This window comes from Ranitomeya variabilis, chromosome 3 (genome assembly GCF_051348905.1).
Source record: "Ranitomeya variabilis isolate aRanVar5 chromosome 3, aRanVar5.hap1, whole genome shotgun sequence".
Classification (NCBI taxonomy): Eukaryota; Metazoa; Chordata; class Amphibia; order Anura; family Dendrobatidae; genus Ranitomeya; species Ranitomeya variabilis.
The window spans coordinates 778442779-778465169 of NC_135234.1; the positions used below are offsets into that span (position 1 = coordinate 778442779).

At 58.4% G+C, this 22391-nt stretch overlaps 1 protein-coding gene across 3 annotated transcripts in view; it reads left to right on the forward strand.

The window, feature by feature from the left end:
- Positions 1–22391, forward strand: part of STIM1 (stromal interaction molecule 1) — a 54545-nt gene that overhangs the window by 18954 nt on the left and 13200 nt on the right. For all 3 annotated transcript variants that reach the window (XM_077298942.1, XM_077298941.1, XM_077298940.1), the window contains exons 2-5: positions 7367–7497; positions 11113–11227; positions 15568–15679; positions 19110–19225. In XM_077298942.1, coding sequence (XP_077155057.1) covers positions 7367–7497; positions 11113–11227; positions 15568–15679; positions 19110–19225 — 474 coding nt within the window. The remainder of the gene's footprint in view (positions 1–7366; positions 7498–11112; positions 11228–15567; positions 15680–19109; positions 19226–22391) is intronic.

A 22391-nucleotide genomic window follows, 5' to 3' on the forward strand; every position in this document is an offset into this window, starting at 1 on the left:
TGGTATAGGGATGTGCTGGTCTTCAGGTTATGCTTGCTGTATAGGAATGTGGTCTTCAGGTTATGCTTGCTGTATAGGGATGTGGTGGTCTTCGGGCTATGCTTGCTGTATAGGGATGTGGTGGTCTTCGGGCTTGGCTTGCTGTATGTGGATGTGGTGGTGTTGGGGCTATGCTTGCTGTATAGGGATGTGGTGGTCTTCTGACTAGGCTTGCTGTATAGGGATGTGGTGGTCTTCAGGTTATGCTTGCTGTATAGGGATGTGGTGGTCTTCTGGCTAGGCTTGCTGTATAGGGATGTGGTGGTCTTCAGGTTATGCTTGCTGTTTAGGGATGTGGTGGTCTTCGGGCTATGCTTGCTGTATAGGGATGTGGTGGTCTTCGGGCTTGGCTTGCTGTATGTGGATGTGGTTGTGTTGGGGCTATGCTTGCTGTATAGGGATGTGGTGGTCTTCGGGCTATGCTTGCTGTATAGGGATGTGGTGGTCTTCGGGCTATGCTTGCTGTATAGGGATGTGGTGGTCTTCGGGCTATGCTTGCTGTATAGGGATGTCGTGGTCTTCGGGCTAGGCTTGCTGTATAGGGATGTGGTGGTGTTCTGGCTATGCTTGCTGTATAGGGATGTGCTGGTCTTCAGCTTATGCTTGCTGTATAGGGATGTGGTGGTGTTCGGGCTAGGCTTGCTGTATAGGGATGTGGTGGTGTTCGGGCTAGGCTTGCTGTATAGGGATGTGGTGGTCTTCTGGCTAGGCTTGCTGTATAGGGATGTGGTGGTCTTCGGGCTATGCTTGCTGTATAGGGATGTGGTGGTCTTCGGGCTTGGCTTGCTGTATGTGGATGTGGTGGTGTTGGGGCTATGCTTGCTGTATAGGGATGTGGTGGTCTTCGGGCTATGCTTGCTGTATAGGGATGTGGTGGTGTTCGGGCTATGCTTGCTGTATAGGGATGTGGTGGTCTTCGGGCTATGCTTGCTGTATAGGGATGTCGTGGTCTTCGGGCTAGGCTTGCTGTATAGGGATGTGGTGGTGTTCAGGCTAGGCTTGCTGTATAGGGATGTGGTGGTGTTCTGGCTATGCTTGCTGTATAGGGATGTGCTGGTCTTCAGCTTATGCTTGCTGTATAGGGATGTGGTGGTGTTCGGGCTAGGCTTGCTGTATAGGGATGTGGTGGTGTTCGGGCTAGGCTTGCTGTATAGGGATGTGGTGGTCTTCTGGCTAGGCTTGCTGTATAGGGATGTGGTGGTCTTCGGGCTATGCTTGCTGTATAGGGATGTGGTGGTCTTCGGGCTATGCTTGCTGTATAGGGATGTCGTGGTCTTCGGGCTAGGCTTGCTGTATAGGGATGTGGTGGTGTTCAGGCTAGGCTTGCTGTATAGGGATGTGGTGGTGTTCTGGCTATGCTTGCTGTATAGGGATGTGCTGGTCTTCAGCTTATGCTTGCTGTATAGGGATGTGGTGGTGTTCGGGCTAGGCTTGCTGTATAGGGATGTGGTGGTGTTCGGGCTAGGCTTGCTGTATAGGGATGTGGTGGTGTTCGGGCTAGGCTTGCTGTATAGGGATGTGGTGGTCTTCTGGCTAGGCTTGCTGTATAGGGATGTGGTGGTCTTCGGGCTATGCTTGCTGTATAGGGATGTGCTGGTCTTTGGGCTAGGCTTGCTGTATAGGGATGTGGTGGTCTTCGGGCTAGGCTTGCTGTATAGGGATGTGCTGGTCTTCAGGTTATGCTTGCTGTATAGGGATGTGGTGGTCTTCGGGCTAGGCTTGTGGTATAGGGATGTGGTGGTCTTCGGGCAAGGCTTGTGGTACAGGCATATGTTGGCACATGTGGGGGTAATAGATGGCGGCCTGCAGTGATCGGGGGCACATTGGAGGTATTTGATGACTCTCCTAATATGTTCCCCATCTTCCCCCAGTGTGAGGTCATCGGTGGTCCGCAGAGCTTCGCTCCTGGTGGGCATGGGACGGCGAGCTTCCTGCAGGCCGAACATTCAGTGTATCCATCCTCTCTGATGTGGAGCAGAGCGGGCGTGAGATCTGCAAACAGCAGTCGCCGCCAGCACTGTACACGGAGAGGCCGCCAATGTAAATGTTACACAGGAAGCAGTCCAACATCCCCAACTCCGCCACAACATGAGCGCCCCCCACTGTATGCGGTGGATACCCCTCTGATCCCTGCAGGGGTCCTATGCGCTCCTCAGTGCTGCCTCCATGGATCATCCCACAGATTATCAGAATTGGGAATCATAGTTGCGGTGTGGTGCAGCTGCCGCTCACTGCGCTGTCCGGTGCCTTTTTCTCTGTGCCCTGTCCAGTGCCTTTTTCTCTGTGCGCCGTCCGGTGCCTTTTTCTCTGTGCGTTGTCCGGTGCCTTTTTCTCTGTGCGTTGTCCGGTGCCTTTTTCTCTGTGCGTTGTCCGGTGCCTTTTTCTCTGTGCGTTGTCCGGTGCCTTTTTCTCTGTGCGTTGTCCGGTGCCTTTTTCTCTGTGCGTTGTCTGGTGCCTTTTTCTCTGTGCGTTGTCCGGTGCCTTTTTCTCTGTGCGTTGTCCGGTGCCTTTTTCTCTGTGCGTTGTCCGGTGCCTTTTTCTCTGTGCGTTGTCCGGTGCCTTTTTCTCTGTGCGTTGTCCGGTGCCTTTTTCTCTGTGCGCCGTCCGGTGCCTTTTTCTCTGTGCGTTGTCCGGTGCCTTTTTCTCTGTGCGCCGTCCGGTGCCTTTTTCTCTGTGCGCCGTCCGGTGCCTTTTTCTCTGTGCGCCGTCCGGTGCCTTTTTCTCTGTGCGCCGTCCGGTGCCTTTTTCTCTGTGCGCCGTCCGGTGCCTTTTTCTCTGTGCGCCGTCCGGTGCCTTTTTCTCTGTGCGTTGTCCGGTGCCTTTTTCTCTGTGCGTTGTCCGGTGCCTTTTTCTCTGTGCGCCGTCCGGTGCCTTTTTCTCTGTGCGCCGTCCGGTGCCTTTTTCTCTGTGCGCCGTCCGGTGCCTTTTTCTCTGTGCGCCGTCCGGTGCCTCGCGGGTTCAGGCCGACCGATGCATACCACGTTATATTCTGCGCTGGTCGGTTGTCGCTCCTGCGGACCGTGTAGTCGGTTTTGCTCACTTCCCCCTCTCCAGTCACAGATGATGATTTTCCTCTGTTCTCGCCAGGCTGTGGCTCAGTCTTTGGAGAGCACGGGGTTAATGAGGCAGCAGGGGGCTCCCTCTAAGGAGGTGACCCGGATAGCGATGATGAAGGGCGATCCCCGGAGAGCCGGCCCAGATTCCCTGCGATGGCGGCTGCAGAACACAATGTCCCGGACAATTACAGAACGTCTCTGTGGTGAGCGGACATCGCCCCGGGGTGAGAACCTCCACATCACCCCACTTTCCCAGGACCCCGAGTGGCGCATCACTTCCGCTGTGATGTCACTGGACAGTTGTCAGCAGCGGCGGTGACCTCATTCCTGTACTAGCAATCATTCGTCGAATTCCCTAGATCCACCCCGGGGGTCCGCAGCTCCCCCCAGATACAGATCACATATCACCAAGACTGCAAAACGTGACTACGGCGAAATGAGGGATATGCCGGTGCCCGCATGTGGGGGTCCGTGTACCCAGCAGCACCAGTGTCTGGGCAGTCTGCTGTTATCCTCTAGTCACCTCCAGAGCTGCACTCACTATTCTGCTGTTACATCGTCTTATCCTCCAGTCACCTCCAGAGCTGCAGTCACTATTCTGCTGTTACATTGTCTTATACTCCAGTCACATCCAGAGCTGCACTCACTATTCTTCTGTTACATTGTGTCTTATCCTCCAGTCATCTCCAGAGCTGCACTCACTATTCTGCTGTTACATTGTCTTATCCTCCAGTCACCTCCAGAGCTGCAGTCACTATTCTGCTGTTACATTGTGTCTTATCCTCCAGTCACCTCCAGAGCTGCACTCACTATTCTGCTGTTACATTGTCTTATCCTCCAGTCACCTCCAGAGCTGCAGTCACTATTCTGCTGTTACATTGTGTCTTATCCTCCAGTCACCTCCAGAGCTGCACTCACTATTCTGCTGTTACATTGTGTCTTATCCTCCAGTCACCTCCAGAGCTGCAGTCACTATTCTGTTGTTACATCGTGTCTTATCCTCCAGTCACCTCCAGAGCTGCACTCACTATTCTGCTGTTACATTGTGTATTAGGCCTTATGGCTTCACGTTTCATCCGTTTTTTGTCGGATCCGTCAAATTCTATTCCGGCCGATGGAGATAACGGACATATGAACATTTTTTCTGTCCGTTGAAAAAACGCCCAGCGACGGTTCCAGCGATAACTGATGAAACGTGAGGCGCACTGACTGCATCCGGCCAACAATTACCTTTTTTTCGCACTGAGCATGCCCAGTAGCTGCATCTGCCATTCTGGAGTCTCTCGGATCTTTTGGGGGGTGTCGTCCCTCTGTATGGCGGATCCTTTGAAGGGAGTCGTCCCTCTGTACAGCGGATCTTTAGGGGGATGTCGTCCCTCTGTATGGCAGATCTTTTGGGGGTATGTCGTCCCTCTGTACGGCGGGTGTTCGGAGGTGGGGTGTCGTCCCTTTGTAAGGCGGGTGTTCGGGGGTGGGGTGTCGTCCCTCTGTACGGCGGATCCTTTGTAGAGGTGTCATCCCTCTGTACAGCGGATCTTTTGGGGGGGATGTCGTCTCTCTGTACGGCGGATCCTTTGAAGGGAGTCGTCCCTCTGTACAGCGGATCTTTAGGGGGATGTCGTCCCTCTGTATGGCAGATCTTTTGGGGGTATGTCGTCCCTCTGTACGGCGGGTGTTCGGAGGTGGGGTGTCGTCCCTTTGTAAGGCGGGTGTTCGGGGGTGGGGTGTCGTCCCTCTGTACGGCGGATCCTTTGTAGAGGTGTCATCCCTCTGTACAGCGGATCTTTTGGGGGGATGTCGTCTCTCTGTACGGCGGATCCTTTGAAGGGAGTCGTCCCTCTGTACAGCGGATCTTTAGGGGGATGTCGTCCCTCTGTATGGCGGATCTTTTGGGGGTATGTCGTCCCTCTGTACGGCGGGTGTTCAGGGGTGGGGTGTCGTCCCTTTGTAAGGCGGGTGTTCAGGAGTGGGGTGTCGTCCCTCTGTTCGGGGGTGGGGTGTCGTCCCTCTGTTCGGGGGTGGGGTGTCGTCACTGTACGGTGGGTGTTCGGGGGTGTCGTCCCTCTGTACGGTGGTCTTTTGGGGGATCTTGTCCCTCTGTATGGCAGATTTTCGGAGGGTGGGTGTCGTCCCTCTGTTTGGTGGGTGTTCGGGGGTGGGGTGTCGTCCCTCTTCGGTGGGTGTTCGGGGATGCGGTGTCGTCACTGTACAGCGGGTGTTCGGGGGTATCGTCCCTCTGTACGGCGGATCTTTTGGGGGGATGTCGTCTCTCTGTACAGCGGATCTTTTGGGGGGATGTCGTCCCTCTGTACGGCTGGTGTTCGGGGGTGGGGTGTCGTCCCTTTGTAAGGCGGGTGTTCGGGGGTGGGGTGTCGTCCCTCTGTTCGGTGGGTGTTCGGGGGTGGGGTGTCGTCACTGTACGGCGGGTGTTCGGGGGTGTCGTCCCTCTGTACGGTGGTCTTTTGGGGGATGTCGTCCCTCTGTATGGCAGATTTTCGGAGGGTGGGTGTCGTCCCTCTGTACGGCGGGTGTTCGGGGGTGGGGTGTCGTCCCTCTGTACGGCGGGTATTCGGGGGTGTCGTCCCTTTGTAAGGCACGTGTTCAGGGGGGTGTTGTCCCTCTGTACGGTGGTCTTTTGGGAGATGTCGTCCCTCTGTATGGCAGATTTTCAGAGGGTGGGTGTTGTCCCTCTGTACGGCGGGTGTTCGGGGGTGGGGTGTCGTCCCTCTGTTCTGGGGGTCCCTGGGCGTGGTACCTCTGGGCCGGCAGTGTATACAGTGACTTGTCAGTGATGTCTTTGTTTATGGGCCTTTCAGCGTCGGGGGAGGCGGGTGGTCAGACCGGTTTGGTGACACTTGGCATTGATCATTCTGAAAACGGGCGTACGGTGAGAGTTCAGCTCCGCCCACTGCTGGGCACAGTCCAAGATTACCAGCTCTGTGCCCCCTCACACTGGCGCCATATCTATATCTGGGATTCAATTCATGAAGCAGCAGGCGCAGGATGAGCAGCAGGTGCATTGTGGGAGGAGGGATGGGATGGAGCCGATTGTCCTCTTGCTCTATTTCCCCGGCCTTGTCCGCGCATAAGTTGGTTTAACATGGAGCGACTATAAACGTCTGTTCTGCTCCTGTACTGAGGATCTCGGCTGTTATTAGTGGAGATGAATCTGCTGCACGTTCTGCACATGCACAGCAGTGTGACTGGTGCTGCACGTTCTGCACATGCTCAGCAGTGTGACTGGTGCTGCACGTTCTGCACATGCTCAGCAGTGTAACTGGTGCTGCACGTTCTGCACATGCTCAGCAGTGTGACTGGTGCTGCGCGTTCTGCACATGCTCAGCAGTGTGACTGGTGCTGCGCGTTCTGCACATGCTCAGCAGTGTGACTGGTGCTGCGCGTTCTGCACATGCTCAGCAGTGTGACTGGTGCTGCGCGTTCTGCACATGCTCAGCAGTGTGACTGGTGCTGCGCGTTCTGCACATGCTCAGCAGTGTGACTGGTGCTGCGCGTTCTGCACATGCTCAGCAGTGTGACTGGTGCTGCGCGTTCTGCACATGCTCAGCAGTGTGACTGGTGCTGCGCGTTCTGCACATGCTCAGCAGTGTGACTGGTGCTGCGCGTTCTGCACATGCTCAGCAGTGTGACTGGTGCTGCGCGTTCTGCACATGCTCAGCAGTGTGACTGGTGCTGCGCGTTCTGCACATGCTCAGCAGTGTGACTGGTGCTGCGCGTTCTGCACATGCTCAGCAGTGTGACTGGTGCTGCGCGTTCTGCACATGCTCAGCAGTGTGACTGGTGCTGCGCGTTCTGCACATGCTCAGCAGTGTGACTGGTGCTGCGCGTTCTGCACATGCTCAGCAGTGTGACTGGTGCTGCGCGTTCTGCACATGCTCAGCAGTGTGACTGGTGCTGCGCGTTCTGCACATGCTCAGCAGTGTGACTGGTGCTGCGCGTTCTGCACACGCTCAGCAGTGTGACTGGTGCTGCGCGTTCTGCACACGCTCAGCAGTGTGACTGGTGCTGCGCGTTCTGCACACGCTCAGCAGTGTGACTGGTGCTGCGCGTTCTGCACACGCTCAGCAGTGTTACTGGTGCTGCGCGTTCTGCACACGCTCAGCAGTGTGACTGGTGCTGCACGTTCTGCACACGCTCAGCAGTGTGACTGGGGCTGCACGTTCTGCACATGCTCAGTAGTGACTCGGATTGGGGGGCCTCAGGCAGTGGTTTGGGTATGGACAGCCTTGGGTTTTACACTTCTCTCTCCGCAGAGTTCTGCCGGATCGACCCCGTCCTGTGTCAGCGGGAGGACGAACTGCTCGGCTTCGAGGCCGTCGTCAGTATTCACAAGCAGATGGACGACGACGCCAACGGCAACGTGGACGTGGAGGAGAGCGACGAGGTGAGCAGGCGCATCCCACCATGGATCTCGCCAAAAGCCCCCCTTCCAGCCTTTCTAGTCACAGCCAGAGCTGTCGCCACCGCCCTCAGTCACTGCCCTACCGTACTGTCCTCACACACCCAGAGCTGTCGCCACCGCTCTCAGTCACTCCCCTACCGTACTGTCTCCTCGCACACCCAGAGCTGTCGCCACCGCCCTCAGTCACTCCCCTACCGTACTGTCTCCTCGCACACCCAGAGCTGTCGCCACCGCCCTCAGTCACTCCCCTACCGTACTGTCTCCTCGCATACCCAGAGCTGTCGCCACCGCCCTCAGTCATCCCCTACCGTACTGTCTCCTCGCACACCCAGAGCTGTCGCCACCGCCCTCAGTCATCCCCTACCGTACTGTCTCCTCGCACACCCAGAGCTGTCGCCACCGCCCTCAGTCATCCCCTACCGTACTGTCTCCTCGCACACCCAAAGCTGTCGCCACCGCCCTCAGTCACTCCCCTACCGTACTGTCTCCTCACACACCCAGAGCTGTCGCCACCATCCTCAGTCACTCCCCTACCGTACTGTCTCCTCGCACACCCAGAGCTATCGCCACTGCCCTCAGTCACTCCCCTACCATACTGTCTCCTTGCACACCCAGAGCTGTCACCACCATCCTCAGTCAATCCCCTACCGTACTGTCTCCTTGCACACCCAGAGCTGTCACCACCATCCTCAGTCAATCCCCTACCATACTGTCTCCTCGCACACCCAGAGCTGTCGCCACCGCCCTAAGTCACTCCCCTACCGTACTGTATCCTCGCACACCCAGAGCTGTCGCCACCGCCCTCAGTCACTCCCCTACCGTACTCTCCTCACACACCCAGAGCTGTCGCCACCGCCCTCAGTCACTCCCCTACCGTACTGTCTCCTCACACACCCAGAGCTGTCGCCACCGCCCTCAGTCAATCCCCTACCGTACTGTCTCCTCTCATATCCCGAGTTGTCGCCACCGCCCTCAGTCACTCCCCTACCATACTGTCTCCTCTCATATCCCGAGCTGTCGCCACCGCCCTCAGTCACTCCCCTACCGTACTGTCTCCTGTCACACCCAGAGCTGTCAACACCTCCCTCAGCCACTCCCCTACCGTACTGTCTCCTCGCACACCCAGAGCTGTCGCCACCGCCCTCAGTTACTCCCCTACCGTACTGTCTCCTCTCATATCCCGAGCTGTCGACACCGCCCTCAGTCACTCCCCTACCGTACTGTCTCCTCTCATATCCCGAGCTGTCGCCACCGCCCTCAGTCACTCCCCTACCGTACTGTCTCCTCTCACACCCAGAGCTGTCGCCACCGCCCTCAGTTACTCCCCTACCGTACTGTCTCCTCGCACACCCAGAGCTGCACTCGCGGTTCTTCTGTGAGCCGTGTGCTGACACCCGCACTGGCCGGATGCTGAAGTGCTCTGTGCTGCTTACATTGCATCCATGGTGAATTGTCTGCATCTCCCAGAATGCAATGCAGCAGTGTGGCGCGAGGTGGTGCATGCTGTGGCTGCAGCTCTGGTTGTGACCGGAGCACAGGACGGGATGTGACGCACGGCGCTGCAGTGGAGCTCAGGCCTGAAGAAAAGAGCGATCACTTTACCTCCTCTGGGCTAAATATATGGAGGAACAGCTGAGGGTGGGGGAGGGGGGCCACAACATTAACCTGTTACTGATCAGAGGGCATCCTGGACCCCGCATCGGGCCCCCCACACCGGGCCCCGTGTTCACATGTGTCCATGCTGCAAAGTGTGTGAAGCATGGGGTCAGCCAGTGTGCGGGGGCAGGGCTCGCTGACTATAGCGGGGACACCAGGATATACAGGGGGAGATGAGGGTTTCTCTATTAGAATAGGTGGGCTTCAAGGCTCATCATAAACATGAGGAGGGGAGCAGAGGGCTCGGCGGATACAGGAGGGGGGGAGTACAGGGCTCGGCAGATACACGAGGGGGGAGGAGTACAGGGCTCGGCGGATACACGAGGGGGGAGGAGTACAGGGCTCGGCGGCTACACGAGGGGGAGGAGTACAGGGCTCGGCGGCTACACGAGGGGGGAGGAGTACAGGGCTCGGCGGCTACACGAGGGGGAGGAGTACAGGGCTCGGCGGCTACACGAGGGGGGAGGAATACAGAGCTCGGCAGATACCAAAGGGGGGGGGGGGGGGGGAGTACAGGGCTCGGCGGATACAGGAGTGGGGAGTGCAAGGCTCGGCAGATACACGAGGGGGGTAGAAGGCTCAGCAGATACACGAGGGGGGTAGAAGGCTCAGCAGATACACGAGGGGGGGGGGGGAGTACAAGGCTTGACGAATACACGAGGGGGGAGTACAGAGCTCAGCAGATACACGGGGGGGTAGAAGGCTCAGCAGATACACGGGGGGGGTAGAAGGCTCAGCGGATACACGAGGGGGGGGGGAGTACAAGGCTTGATGGACACACGAAGGGGGAGTACAGGGCTCACCGGATGGATACATGAGGGGGGAGAGGAGTACAGGGCTCGGCGGATACATGAGGGTGGTAGAAGGCTCAGGGGATACACGAGGGGGGGTCAGAGGGCTTGGTGGGTACACGAGGAGGGGGGCAGAGGCCTTGGTGGGTACACGAGGAGGGGGGCAGAGGCCTTGGTGGGTGCACGAGGAGGGGGGCAGAGGCCTTTGCGGGTAAACAAGGAGGGGGGCAGAGGCCTTTGCGGGTAAACGAGGAGGGGGGCAGAGGCCTTGGTGGGTGCACGAGGAGGGGGCAGAGGCCTTGGTGGGTACACGAGGAGGGGGGGGCAGAGGCCTTGGTGGGTACAGGAGGAGGGGGGGCAGAGGCCTTGGTGGGTGCACGAGGAGGGGGGCAGAGGCCTTGGTGGGTACACGAGGAGGGGGGCAGAGGCCTTGGTGGGTACACGAGGAGGGGGGCAGAGGCCTTGGTGGGTACACGAGGAGGGGGGCAGAGGCCTTGGTGGGTACACGAGGAGGGGGGCAGAGGCCTTGGTGGGTACACGAGGAGGGGGGGCAGAGGCCTTGGTGGGTGCACGAGGAGGGGGGCAGAGGCCTTGGTGGGTGCACGAGGAGGGGGGCAGAGGCCTTGGTGGGTGCACGAGGAGGGGGGCAGAGGCCTTGGTGGGTGCATGAGGGGGGGGGCAGAGGCCTTGGTGGGTGCACGAGGAGGGGGGCAGAGGCCTTGGTGGGTGCACGAGGAGGGGGGCAGAGGCCTTGGTGGGTACACGAGGAGGGGGGCAGAGGCCTTGGTGGGTACACGAGGAGGGGGCAGAGGCCTTGGTGGGTACACGAGGAGGGGGCAGAGGCCTTGGTGGGTACACGAGGAGGGGGGCAGAGGCCTTTGCGGGTACACGAGGAGGGGGACAGAGGGCTTGGTGGGTACACGAGGAGGGGGGGCAGAGGCCTTGGTGGGTACACGAGGAGGGGGGCAGAGGCCTTTGCGGGTACACGAGGAGGGGGACAGAGGGCTTGGTGGGTACACGAGGAGGGGGACAGAGGGCTTGTCAAGTACACGAGGGGGTTGCGGTGGCCTCCGATATAACAGGAGTCCATCAGAATACATGGCGGGCTGACCCGGGGGCACTTAGTCATGGTCGTCTCTTCTGCTCGCAGTTCTTGAGGGAGGACCTGAACTATCACGACCCCACGGTGAAGCACAGCACCTTCCATGGAGAGGACAAGCTGATCAGCGTGGAGGACCTGTGGAACACGTGGAAAGCGTCAGAAGGTAGAGTGTCAGGTGACCGTTCCTGTGACAACACACTGGAGCTTGAGTCCAGGTGAAGGGGTAACTGCGGGTTACCATGGTGATGTGCAGTGGACAGGAAGTCTTCACGCCCCTGATAAAATCCCAGATTTTTGTTGTGTAAAATAATCCTAATGTTGCCATAATGTGCACAAATCCAGTGAGACGATCTGCACGGCCGTCCACCGACACCGAGCTGCAGCCCTGAGAGGTCCTGGCAGCGAGCAGTGTTGTTGGGTCGTGGTCCATCGCTCGGCACCTCTCGGTGTGATGATCTATGTCGGCTCCTGGCAGCAGCTCCACACCTGTCAGATAGCGGGGTCTCTCCTGTGTACAGCGTCCTCTTCAGGTCACCACAGATTGCGGGACATCTCCTGTGTACAGCGTCCTCTTCAGGTCACCACAGATTGCGGGGACATCTCCTGTGTACGGCGTCCTCTTCAGGTCACCACAGATTGCGGGGCATCTCCTGTGTACAGCGCCCTCTTCAGGTCACCACAGATTGCAGGACATCTCCTGTGTGCAGCGTCCTCTTCAGGTCACCACAGATTGCGGGACATCTCCTGTGTACAGCGCCCTCTTCAGGTCACCACAGATTGCGGGGACATCTCCTGTGTACAGCGTCCTCTTCAGGTCACCACAGATTGCGGGGACATCTCCTGTGTACAGCGCCCTCTTCAGGTCACCACAGATTGCGGGGGCATCTCCTGTGTACAGCGCCCTCTTCAGGTCACCACAGATTGCGGGGACATCTCCTGTGTACAGCGCCCTCTTCAGGTCACCACAGATTGCGGGGACATCTCCTGTGTACGGCGTCCTCTTCAGGTCACCACAGATTGCGGGGGCATCTCCTGTGTACAGCGCCCTCTTCAGGTCACCACAGATTGCGGGGACATCTCCTGTGTACAGCGCCCTCTTCAGGTCACCACAGATTGCGGGGACATCTGTGTACAGCGTCCTCTTCAGGTCACCACAGATTGCGGGGACATCTCCTGTGTACAGCGTCCTCTTCAGGTCACCACAGATTGTGGGGACATCTCCTGTGTACTGCGTCCTCTTCAGGTCACCACAGATTGCGGGGACATCTCCTGTGTACAGCGCCCTCTTCAGGTCACCACAGATTGCGGGGACATCTCCTGTGTACAGCGTCCTCTTCAGGTCACCACAGATTGCGGGGGCATCTCCTGTGTACTGCGTCCTCTTCAGGTCACCACAGATTGCGGGGGCATCTCCTGTGTACGGCGTCCTCTTCAGGTCACCACAGATATCGGGGGCATCTCCTGTGTACAGAGCCCTCTTCAGGTCACCACAGATTGCGGGGACATCTCCCGTGTACAGCGCCCTCTTCAGGTCACCACAGATTGCGGGGACATCTGTGTACAGCGCCCTCTTCAGGTCACCACAGATTGCGGGGACATCTCCTGTGTACAGCGTCCTCTTCAGGTCACCACAGATAGCGGGGACATCTCCTGTGTACAGCGTCCTCTTCAGGTCACCACAGATTGCGGGGACATCTCCTGTGTACAGCGCCCTCTTCAGGTCACCACAGATTGCGGGGACATCTCCTGTGTACAGCATCCTCTTCAGGACACCACAGATTGCGGGGACATCTCCTGTGTACGGCGCCCTCTTCAGGTCACCACAGATTGCGGGGACATCTCCTGTGTACAGCGCCCTCTTCAGGTCACCACAGATTGCGGGGACATCTCCTGTGTACAGCGTCCTCTTCAGGTCACCACAGATTGCGGGGGCATCTCCGGTGTACAGCGCCCTCTTCAGGTCACCACAGATTGCGGGGGACATCTGTGTACAGCGTCCTCTTCAGGTCACCACAGATTGCGGGGGCATCTCCTGTGTACAGCCTCCTCTTCAGGTCACCACAGATTGCGGGGACATCTCCTGTGTACAGCGCCCTCTTCAGGTCACCACAGATTGCGGGGACATCTCCTGTGTACAGCGTCCTCTTCAGGTCACCACAGATTGCAGGGACATCTCCTGTGTACAGCGTCCTCTTCAGGTCACCACAGATTGCGGGGACATCTGTGTACAGCGTCCTCTTCAGGTCACCACAGATTGCGGGGACATCTCCGGTGTACAGCGCCCTCTTCAGGTCACCACAGATAGCGGGGACATCTCCTGTGTACAGCGTCCTCTTCAGGTCACCACAGATTGCGGGGACATCTCCTGTGTACAGCGCCCTCTTCAGGTCACCACAGATTGCGGGGACATCTCCTGTGTACAGCGCCCTCTTCAGGTCACCACAGATAGCGGGGACATCTCCTGTGTACAGCGTCCTCTTCAGGTCACCACAGATTGCAGGGACATCTCCGGTGTACAGCGCCCTCTTCAGGTCACCACAGATTGGGGGGACATCTCCGGTGTACAGCGTCCTCTTCAGGTCACCACAGATAGCGGGGACATATCCTGTGTACAGCGTCCTCTTCAGGTCACCACAGATTGCGGGGACATCTCCTGTGTACAGCGCCCTCTTCAGGTCACCACAGATTGCGGGGACATCTCCTGTGTACAGCGCCCCCTTCAGGTCACCACAGATTGCGGGGACATCTCCTGTGTACAGCGTCCTCTTCAGGTCACCACAGATTGCGGGGACATCTCCTGTGTACAGCGCCCCCTTCAGGTTACCACAGATTGCGGGGACATCTCTTTCGTACAGCGTCCTCTTCAGGTCACCACAGATTGCGGGGACATCTCCTGTGTACAGCGCCCTCTTCAGGTCACCACAGATTGCGGGACATCTCCTGTGTACAGCGCCCCCTTCAGGTTACCACAGATTGGGGGGACATCTCTTTCGTACAGCGTCCTCTTCAGGTCACCACAGATTGCGGGGACATCTGTGTACAGCGCCCTCTTCAGGTTACAGATTGCCCGGTGACGGCTTTGTGCCTTCTGGGATTATGGCCGCAGTTCCCCTCGGTCTCATCAGACAGATCACATTTCTGCTTCTGGCCGATGTGATGAAGGTTCTGGCAGAACATCGCCGGCCGGGAGGTTTTATCTGTTAGAAAAGTCATGAAATGATTCTTCCTGGTGAGATTGTTTTGTATGATAAGAACCTGGGATGTTACTAGGGGCGTGCAGACTTCTTATATGCACTGTTGCTACTACTCTCCTTGGTATGACCTCTGGAGAGGCGGCTGCTGTGCTTCCTGCTGTAGGTCAGCAGATCCTCCTTATAACCATGTCTGCCCCCCATGCACCCATCCTCCTCTGTGCCCCTCTCCTCTGCTTGTTGTGATGTCTTCCTCTAATTGTCCTGACCTCCTCCCCTGAGTGTCACGACCCCCTCACCTCCCCCTCGCTTTCTGTGCACACTGTGCCCCCCTCCTCGCCTCCTTTGCGCGTTGTGACCTCCCAGGCACGCTTCGCCTCCCCCACCTCACCCTCCCTAGCGCGTATCACCTCAGCACCCACCGTGCCCCCGCCACCTCTGCGTGCTGTGACCTTCCCAGCATACCTCGCCTACCCCTCGTGCCATGCCCTCCCCATCACCTCCTTTGCACGCCCTACGCTCCCTAGCATGCCAGAGCCTCTCGCCTCCCTCGCACACCTGGCCACCCTCGGCAAAGGTGACCCACATCTTCCCTGCACGTCGGCCTCCTCCCGTCTTCCCTGCACGTCGGCCTCGCTCCGTCTTCCCTGCACGTCGGCCTCGCTCCGTCTTCCCTGCACGTCGGCCTCGCTCCGTCTTCCCTGCACGTCGGCCTCGCTCCGTCTTCCCTGCACGTCGGCCTCGCTCCGTCTTCCCTGCACGTCGGCCTCGCTCCGTCTTCCCTGCACGTCGGCCTCGCTCCGTCTTCCCTGCACGTCGGCCTCGCTCCGTCTTCCCTGCACGTCGGCCTCGCTCCGTCTTCCCTGCACGTCGGCCTCGCTCCGTCTTCCCTGCACGTCGGCCTCGCTCCGTCTTCCCTGCACGTCGGCCTCGCTCCGTCTTCCCTGCACGTCGGCCTCGCTCCGTCTTCCCTGCACGTCGGCCTCGCTCCGTCTTCCCTGCACGTCGGCCTCGCTCCGTCTTCCCTGCACGTCGGCCTCGCTCCGTCTTCCCTGCACGTCGGCCTCGCTCCGTCTTCCCTGCACGTCGGCCTCGCTCCGTCTTCCCTGCACGTCGGCCTCGCTCCGTCTTCCCTGCACGTCGGCCTCGCTCCGTCTTCCCTGCACGTCGGCCTCGCTCCGTCTTCCCTGCACGTCGGCCTCGCTCCGTCTTCCCTGCACGTCGGCCTCGCTCCGTCTTCCCTGCACGTCGGCCTCGCTCCGTCTTCCCTGCCCGGCGGCCATCACTCTCACCAGATGCATCTTCTCCTCAGTGTATAACTGGACGGTGGAGGAGGTGGTGCAGTGGCTGATCACCTACGTGGAGCTTCCCCAGTACGAGGAGACGTTTCGGAAGCTGCAGCTCAGCGGGACGGATATGCCACGGTAGGTGGTCCGCTATGTCATATACTGTACGCAGCGTCCGCTGGATCCACATCTCTCCAGGGAAGAAATTGCCCCACGGGAATCCCTGCAATATGGAATCTTCCTGTGGAGGATCCTGGGATCTGTGATGACAGCAGTGGATTGTCCACCCGTGGCTCCTTACACCAGTACGCAGTGCAGCCCCCCGCATCCTCCAGTGAGTGCAGCTTGTGTTCCCCCCCCGCCCCCCCTTGGTGAGTGCAGCTTGACCCCCACCCCTGTTGAGTGCAGCCTGCATCCCTCCTTTCCCCCCCCACTCCCAGGGACTGCAGCCCACTGACTAAGGAAATTCTTTCCGAAACGCGCGTCGGGGTGCGCGGCAACAGGACGTGTTAACCCTTAAAGGTATATTACTCTCTTATTTTATTACTCTTGCACTTAGCGGTTTAATGGAGCATTGTAATTTTTGTATTAATCTTATGATTGAGCACATGTTTCATCTTATTTTTACACTGGCACATTAATATAATTATTATATATGGTACAATTGATTTTGATATGATATTGGTGTTTTTTTGGCACATACGTTTGTTCTGTTTTTCACTTGAGGAATATGGATATAATTGGGTCTGCCGGTCTTGATTGAGATTTATATATATTTTATTCAATCTATCATTGGTAATCTCTGTCCTAATACGCACACATTGTTTTGTTTTTTATTATTAATTTTTAATTGTTTGTATATTTTGCCACTTTTTACATAAAAATGGCATTTTATTAATTACACTGTCTGGTCACCCCTTGGAATTCATGATTTTCGGTTGTGTGGTTGGACCCCCCTCTGGGTGAGTGCAGCCTGTGTCTCCCCCCCCATCTCCTCCTCTGGCTGTAATGTCAGTAATTAGCTGCTGATTATTGATAACAGTAGGCTGATCATCTGGCTGTGCGGTGCCTGGTGCTCCGCCGGTGCCCGTGGTAACTGGGATAGGTACTGGACTGTGTGCGCTCTCTCCTCGGCCGTGCGGAGCCTGGTGCCCGTGGTAACGGGTTAGGTACTGGACTGTGTGAGCTCTCTCCTCGGCCGTGCGGTGCCTGGTGCCCGTGGTAACTGGGATAGGTACTGGAGGGTGTGAGCTCTCTCCTCGGCCGTGCGGAGCCTGGTGCCCGTGGTAACGGGTTAGGTACTGGACTGTGTGAGCTCTCTCCTCGGCCGTGCGGTGCCTGGTGCCCGTGGTAACGGGTTAGGTACTGGACTGTGTGAGCTCTCTCCTCGGCAGTGCGGTGCCTGGTGCCCGTGGTAACTGGGATAGGTACTGGAGGGTGTGAGCTCTCTCCTCGGCCGTGCGGTGCCCGTGGTAACTGGGATAGGTACTGGAGGGTGTGAGCTCTCTCCTCGGCCGTGCGGAGCCTGGTGCCCGTGGTAACTGGGATAGGTACTGGAGGGTGTGAGCTCTCTCCTCAGCCGTGCGGAGCCTGGTGCCCGTGGTAACTGGGATAGGTACTGGAGGGTGTGAGCTCTCTCCTCGACCGTGCGGAGCCTGGTGCCCGTGGTAACTGGGATAGGTACTGGAGGGTGAGAGCTCTCCTCGGCCGTGCGAAGCCTGGTGCCAGTGGTAACTGGGATAGGTACTGGAGGGTGAGAGCTCTCCTCGGCCGTGCGGAGCCTGGTGCCCGTGGTAACTGGGATAGGTACTGGAGGGTGTGAGCTCTCTCCTCGGCCGTGCGGAGCCTGGTGCCCGTGGTAACTGGGATAGGTACTGGAGGGTGTGAGCTCTCTCCTCGGCCGTGCGGAGCCTGGTGCCCGTGGTAACTGGGATAGGTACTGGACTGTGTGAGCTCTCTCGGCCATGCGGTGCCCGTGGTAACTGGGATAGATACTGGACTGTGTGAGCTCTTTCCTCCGCCGTGCTGTGCCTGGTGCCCGTGGTAACTGGGATAGGTACTGGAGGGTGTGAGCTCTCTCCTCGGCCGTGCGGTGCCCGGTGCCCGTGGTAACTGGGATAGGTACTGGAGGGTGTGAGCTCTCTCCTCGGCCGTGCTGTGCCTGGTGCCTGTGGTAACTGGGATAGGTACTGGAGGGTGTGAGCTCTCTCCTCGGCCGTGCTGTGCCTGGTGCCTGTGGTAACTGGGATAGGTACTGGAGGGTGTGAGCTCTCTCCTCGACCGTGCGGAGCCTGGTGCCAGTGGTAACTGGGATAGATACTGGAGGGTGTGAGCTCTCTCCTCGGCCGTGCGGTGCCCGGTGCCCGTGGTAACTGGGATAGGTGCTGGAGGGTGTGAGCTCTCTCCTCGGCCGTGCGGTGCCTGGTGCCCGTGGTAACTGGGATAGGTACTGGAGGGTGTGAGCTCTCTCTTCGGCCGTGCGGTGCCCGTGGTAACTGGGATAGGTACTGGAGGGTGTGAGCTCTCTCCTCGGCCGTGCGGAGCCTGGTGCCCGTGGTAACTGGGATAGGTACTGGAGGGTGTGAGCTCTCTCCTCAGCCGTGCGGAGCCTGGTGCCCGTGGTAACTGGGATAGGTACTGGAGGGTGTGAGCTCTCTCCTCGACCGTGCGGAGCCTGGTGCCCGTGGTAACTGGGATAGGTACTGGAGGGTGAGAGCTCTCCTCGGCCGTGCGAAGCCTGGTGCCCGTGGTAACTGGGATAGGTACTGGAGGGTGAGAGCTCTCCTCGGCCGTGCGGAGCCTGGTGCCCGTGGTAACTGGGATAGGTACTGGAGGGTGTGAGCTCTCTCCTCGGCCGTGCGGAGCCTGGTGCCCGTGGTAACTGGGATAGGTACTGGAGGGTGTGAGCTCTCTCCTCGGCCGTGCGGAGCCTGGTGCCCGTGGTAACTGGGATAGGTACTGGACTGTGTGAGCTCTCTCGGCCATGCGGTGCCCGTGGTAACTGGGATAGATACTGGACTGTGTGAGCTCTTTCCTCCGCCGTGCTGTGCCTGGTGCCCGTGGTAACTGGGATAGGTACTGGAGGGTGTGAGCTCTCTCCTCGGCCGTGCGGTGCCCGGTGCCCGTGGTAACTGGGATAGGTACTGGAGGGTGTGAGCTCTCTCCTCGGCCGTGCTGTGCCTGGTGCCTGTGGTAACTGGGATAGGTACTGGAGGGTGTGAGCTCTCTCCTCGGCCGTGCTGTGCCTGGTGCCTGTGGTAACTGGGATAGGTACTGGAGGGTGTGAGCTCTCTCCTCGACCGTGCGGAGCCTGGTGCCAGTGGTAACTGGGATAGATACTGGAGGGTGTGAGCTCTCTCCTCGGCCGTGCGGTGCCCGGTGCCCGTGGTAACTGGGATAGGTGCTGGAGGGTGTGAGCTCTCTCCTCGGCCGTGCGGTGCCCGGTGCCCGTGGTAACTGGGGTAGGTGCTGGAGGGTGTGAGCTCTTTCCTCCGCCGTGCTCTGCCATGTGGCCGCCACGTCTCCTGCTCCGTCCTCACCACTGACTTTCTCCACCTTTGTGTCTCAGGCTAGCGGTGGCGAATGCGACCATGACGGGCACGCTGCTGAAGATGACGGACCGCAGCCACCGCCAGAAGCTGCAGCTGAAGGCTCTGGACACGGTGCTGTTCGGACCCCCTCTGTGTGAGTAACCTGGGGAGTCCGCTCTTCTGCACTGATGGGAAGGATGGCGGACAGCGCTGTAGGCGCACTATGGCGGTGACACGGCCGGGGCACCTGCGTTCTGTGGTGGGAGGTGTACTGGGGTGGTTATGTCTGTATCTTCTCCCCTCCGTTTTTTAGGGGTGTCCTCTTCCGGAATCTCCGCTCCTCCCACACTCTAAAGACTGATGTAGATCGTGAGCCCCGATGGGGACAGTGATGATGGCGCTGTGTAATAATGGCTTCCTGGAGGCATTCACTGACAGCGGGGAAGGTCCTGGGGCGTTAGGCGAGGTGGGGTCCTGCACACAGAGCTGCGGTGTGGGGGCTCCTGTGATTAGGGAGTGTCAAGGGTGGGCTTTGGGGTACATTACATCTCTGGGGCTCTCAGATGGAGCGGACTCCCTGCCTGTGACCCCCGGCAGCCATTACTGCTGTCACTTCTGTTTACTTCACCAGCAATGATTTACTTCCTGCAGAGGTTGGTGACCCTGGGGTGATAACCTGGGGGTGGGGGGATTTCTGAGTGCCGTGACCCTGGGGCTGGAAGTTCAGGGGCTGTGCTGTGTTTTATTCATGGTCTGTGTTAACTCCACAGCTGTAATCTGCACGCAGCCTTTCCCATCAACGGCTGAATAGAATCTTTCTCTGTCAATGGTGAAGTTGTGTAGTTGACCAGCCCCCCTGTCGGTGGCGCTCTGTCTCATCCCTGTCCACCTATCCCCCTCCTCCACGTCAGTGGCGCTCTGTCTCTGCTCTGAATCCCCCCATTGGCGGCGCTCTGTCTCTGCTCTGAATCCCCCCATTGGCGGCGCTCTGTCTCTGCTCTGAATCCCCCCATCGGCGGCACTCTCTCTGCTCTGAATCCCTCCATTAGCAGCAGTCTCTCTGCTCTGAATCCCCCCCATTAGCAGCGCTCTCTCTGCTCTGAATCCCCCCATTGGCGGCACTCTCTCTGCTCTGAATCCCTCCATTAGCAGCACTCTCTCTGCTCTGAATCCCCCCATTAGCAGCACTCTCTCTGCTCTGAATCCCTCCATTAGCAGCAGTCTCTCTGCTCTGAATCCCCCCCATTAGCAGCGCTCTCTCTGCTCTGAATCCCCCCATTGGCGGCACTCTCTCTGCTCTGAATCCCTCCATTAGCAGCAGTCTCTCTGCTCTGAATCCCCCCATTAGCAGCAGTCTCTCTGCTCTGAATCCCCCCATTAGCAGCACTCTCTCTGCTCTGAATCCCCCCATCGGCGGCACTCTCTCTGCTCTGAATCCCTCCATTAGCAGCACTCTCTCTGCTCTGAATCCCTCCATTAGCAGCACTCTCTGCTCTGAATCCCCCCATTAGCAGCACTCTCTGCTCTGAATCCCCCCATCGGCGGCACTCTCTCTGCTCTGAATCCCCCCATTAGCAGCACTCTCTCTGCTCTGAATCCCCCCATTAGCAGCACTCTCTCTGCTCTGAATCCCTCCATTAGCAGCACTCTCTCTGCTCTGAATCCCTCCATTAGCAGCACTCTCTGCTCTGAATCCCCCCATTGGCGGCGCTCTCTCTGCTCTGAATCCCCCCATTAGCAGCACTCTCTGCTCTGAATCCCCCCATTGGCGGCAGGCACTCTCTGCTCTGAATCCCCCCATCGGCGGCACTCTCTGCTCTGAATCCCCCCATCGGCGGCACTCTCTCTGCTCTGAATCCCCCATTAGCAGCACTCTCTCTGCTCTGAATCCCCCATTAGCAGCACTCTCTCTGCTCTGAATCCCCCCATTAGCAGCACTCTCTCTGCTCTGAATCCCCCCATTAGCAGCACTCTCTCTGCTCTGAATCCCCCCATTAGCAGCACTCTCTCTGCTCTGAATCCCTCCATTAGCAGCACTCTCTGCTCTGAATCCCCCCATTAGCAGCACTCTCTCTGCTCTGAATCCCCCCATTAGCAGCACTCTCTGCTCTGAATCCCCCCATTGGCGGCAGGCACTCTCTGCTCTGAATCCCCCCATCGGCGGCACTCTCTCTGCTCTGAATCCCTCCATTAGGAGCACTCTCTCTGCTCTGAATCCCCCATTAGCAGCACTCTCTCTGCTCTGAATCCCCCATTAGCAGCACTCTCTCTGCTCTGAATCCCCCCATTAGCAGCACTCTCTCTGCTCTGAATCCCCCCATTAGCAGCACTCTCTCTGCTCATCCCTGTCCACCTATCCCCCTCCTCCACGTCAGTGGCGCTCTGTCTCTGCTCTGAATCCCCCCATTGGCGGCGCTCTGTCTCTGCTCTGAATCCCCCCATTGGCGGCGCTCTGTCTCTGCTCTGAATCCCCCCATCGGCGGCACTCTCTCTGCTCTGAATCCCTCCATTAGCAGCACTCTCTCTGCTCTGAATCCCCCCCATTAGCAGCGCTCTCTCTGCACTGAATCCCCCCATTGGCGGCACTCTCTCTGCTCTGAATCCCCCCATTGGCGGCACTCTCTCTGCTCTGAATCCCTCCATTAGCAGCAGTCTCTCTGCTCTGAATCCCCCCATTAGCAGCAGTCTCTCTGCTCTGAATCCCCCCATTAGCAGCACTCTCTCTGCTCTGAATCCCCCCATCGGCGGCACTCTCTCTGCTCTGAATCCCTCCATTAGCAGCACTCTCTCTGCTCTGAATCCCCCCATTGGCGGCGCTCTCTCTGCTCTGAATCCCTCCATTAGCAGCACTCTCTGCTCTGAATCCCCCCATTAGCAGCACTCTCTGCTCTGAATCCCCCCATTGGCGGCAGGCACTCTCTGCTCTGAATCCCCCCATCGGCGGCACTCTCTGCTCTGAATCCCCCCATCGGCGGCACTCTCTCTGCTCTGAATCCCTCCATTAGGAGCACTCTCTCTGCTCTGAATCCCCCATTAGCAGCACTCTCTCTGCTCTGAATCCCCCATTAGCAGCACTCTCTCTGCTCTGAATCCCCCCATTAGCAGCACTCTCTCTGCTCTGAATCCCCCCATTAGCAGCACTCTCTCTGCTCTGAATCCCCCCATTAGCAGCACTCTCTCTGCTCTGAATCCCCCCATTAGCAGCACTCTCTGCTCTGAATCCCCCCATTGGCGGCACTCTCTGCTCTGAATCCCCCCATCGGCGGCACTCTCTGCTCTGAATCCCCCCATCGGCGGCACTCTCTCTGCTCTGAATCCCT